The following is a 3,045-nucleotide window of genomic DNA, read 5'->3' on the forward strand; positions in this document are numbered from 1 at the left end:
GTAAAAATTCTGTTCAACCCATACGGGTTTTAAACACTCGCTCACGCACATGCACATGCACGGACAAAAGGACAAAAAGCGAAGGACGACGGCCGCCGACGAGTGACCCGGACGACGGGGTAAGGACATGGGGTGCGGGGATAACAGGTTCGGTGGTCGGGGGACGACCCGTACGATCGATCGGGTCAGCGGTGCGATCGGTCCTGCTTCTCCTTGGCAACGCGGGCGATGGATCAACCGGGCAGCTGCGACGCAAACGATGCAGGTGGTTTTTCGTGCGCGTGCGCGAGACCTTCGCAGGAGGGGTAAAACTCGTCGGCCGCGGTCGGTCGGTGGGAGGAAAGTTTTTCACATGCCACCCGTCCGCGGCTGTGATATACCTCAGCCCATCGACATTCTGCGTACCGTAGTGTAACCGAACAGTCGTCAGCGTTCACTTCAGCGTTCACTTGTCTTGCACTCGCGATAGTTTTGCCCATTCGTTTGCTTTTCTCGTCGGTTTTATTTCTGCCAGCTAGTATGTCGAGAATCTCCAGAGAAGACGTCATGGTGTATTTGAACAACTCTGCGAAACCTAGGTTCAGAACGGAATATTGGAGAGCCCAGCCTCAGGAACATCGGTACACCGTTGTGGTTCAACGCACCGGGATGAAATCAAATAGCGAACGGACCAGCGAAATCGATGTTTTGACGGCCGGCACCAGAACATTACGTTTCACCGACGGTACCAGATCCAGGATCTTTGCCGACAATATCAAACCGAAGATTTGGACCGACGGGACTAGGCCACCGAGGAGCTTTGCTGACGGGAGCATACAGTGGATAAACGTAAACGGTAATCCACTTTACAAGATCAAGCAAAAAGACGTAGCTACAGGTGACATCGTGGTGGCCGGCACCAAGCCGAATCCCGTCGGTGGACAGCAGTACGTGAAGGGAGATGCGGAGATTGATAAGGAAAAGTTCAAGGTGTTGCGCAAGGACGATTTTCAACACAAGTACTGGCTTAAGTACCGCATAACTGATCTACCGTCGTGGCCAAAGCTCAACAAACGCGTAGAGGATCGCACCGAGTACCTGCGCCGGAAATTGAACAGTTCAGCCATTCGGAAGTTCATCCCAAGTAACTACTGCATGTCGTCATCTGCAGCCAAATCGGAAACTGACGGCAAGTATACTTTTTTCCTTGGTTATATTTCTTGATACGATCAATGCAATTAATTTTTAAATACAAATCAACATCGGGTATAATAAATAATAAATATATATTTTGCTTGATACTATATACTAGATAAATTCAAACAGTTTTTCTCTGATCGCAAAATTGTTCGTATTACAATTGTTATAATTTTTATGTATATATTAATAAAAGTTTTATTAGATACTGTCTTATCAGAACTGTAACCGTTTCAAATAGACTTAACATATATATCAATCTCTAGGTTATTTAAATTAAATTTTTATCATTCTTATCATTTAGAAAATTGAAAAAAAATTATTAGTTATTTAAGTATTCGTTTAATGTCTATAAAATTTAAAAACAAAAAGATAATAATTATTATAATGATTAAGATCATAATTATTATGAATGTATTTCGAATATGTTTTTGTTTTAAATTATAACTTTTACTAACCGACTGAAACTAAATACATTGATAGCAAATAATATAATAATATAATACATACAAATACTGTTATATTTAAAAGAAAAAAAATCGATTAAACGAAATATTATTTCGTGATTATGATAGTATGTTATAAAAGAAAATTATACGTAAGGCACTGTATCATGATGAGTTATAACAAGAAATATTTTTCTGTTTACTGCACAGACCTCAAACCACATAGTAAATAACTTATAAAACATTTACCGGACATATAACATACGTTTAAAGATATTTTAAAATTAATTTATCAGTACAAACAATTATCATACCGTTATCAATTTGAACGCATAATTGTAATAAATTTAAATGTACATTTTAACCGATTAAATTTCAAATTAATCGAATATTGATATAAAATCTGATATATTCAATCATTTTTTTAATTTTTTTTATGTTTGGTTTAGAAGAGTTCATTATTGTTGATCGTGATTTGGTGTCAAACATCGTGAAGGAGGATATGGATGGTGTTATATTTGATTGGCTTCATTTGCTCGGTCTTGATCAATACTTCTGGTTTTTCAAACGTTTAAGCTACAATGAAATAAAATATGTCTCTGAAGACAATTTTTACATGTTCTTGGAGAAAATGAACAAGAGTAGAGAATGCGTTGACAAACAGGAAGTGGCTAGGATTTGCAATGTGACAAAAAAATTGAAAGAGCGACCAATGAAACTCCAACATATGATAAAAGTAATTGATCAATATAATTAAATAATTTTTAGTTGAAAATTAATAACAATTATCTACAGAAATAATGCTTTGATTTTAATTGCAGACGATTAACTTGAAAACCACATTGGTTAAAATGTTGGATTACGTTGAATACCTGGAATACATTTTGCAGTACCCAGTTCCGAATAAAAACTGCACCACAGCTAAAGAAAACGGCGGACCGCAATTCGAGATTTACTTGGTCATGCAAAAAATGTTTAAAAGTTTGATGAAATTTCTTCAAGTGTCCTGTTTTCTTTATGCAAATAGCTTACTTGTGTTCGTTATCTGCAAATTCATTAAATGCGTTAAAATGATCTATCATAATCAACTCTTTTTTGAATATCAAGTCAACGGTTCGATGAAACTCGCCCAAACATTATGGGGCAAAATGGCGAGCATGAAGAATGATTTTTCTCCTTAAAACAACAATTTTATTATTTTACTCATTTTTTCAAAATTAATTTTTAAAAAATTACAGTTTTGTCAATTTTTTTTTTTTCTAGAAAAACTTAAAGGTGTTTGGGTTTTATTTAACTATCAAAAACTTAAGTGTATATGATTTATTATGACTATAATTTGTAAACATATTTGTAACAGTTGTGCATTCTATAATAAATATGCTTTACATATTTTACATATATTTAGTTTTAATGAGTTAATATT

The 3,045-nt window shown here is 35.6% G+C and overlaps 1 protein-coding gene across 1 annotated transcript; it reads left to right on the forward strand.

Moving 5' to 3' along the window:
• The first annotated feature begins 405 nt into the window (after window positions 1-405).
• LOC112692427 lies at window positions 406-2,804 on the forward strand. The gene is made up of 3 exons (XM_025567110.1): window positions 406-1,168; window positions 2,072-2,358; window positions 2,444-2,804. Exons 1-3 carry the CDS (start codon window positions 520-522, stop codon window positions 2,801-2,803), a joined length of 1,296 nt encoding a protein of 431 aa, XP_025422895.1. The 5' UTR covers window positions 406-519; the 3' UTR covers window position 2,804.
• The last annotated feature ends 241 nt before the right edge of the window (window positions 2,805-3,045 follow it).

The sequence above is a fragment of the Sipha flava genome, unplaced genomic scaffold (assembly GCF_003268045.1).
Source record: "Sipha flava isolate LNK unplaced genomic scaffold, YSA_version1 116_pilon_pilon, whole genome shotgun sequence".
NCBI lineage: Eukaryota > Metazoa > Arthropoda > Insecta > Hemiptera > Aphididae > Sipha > Sipha flava.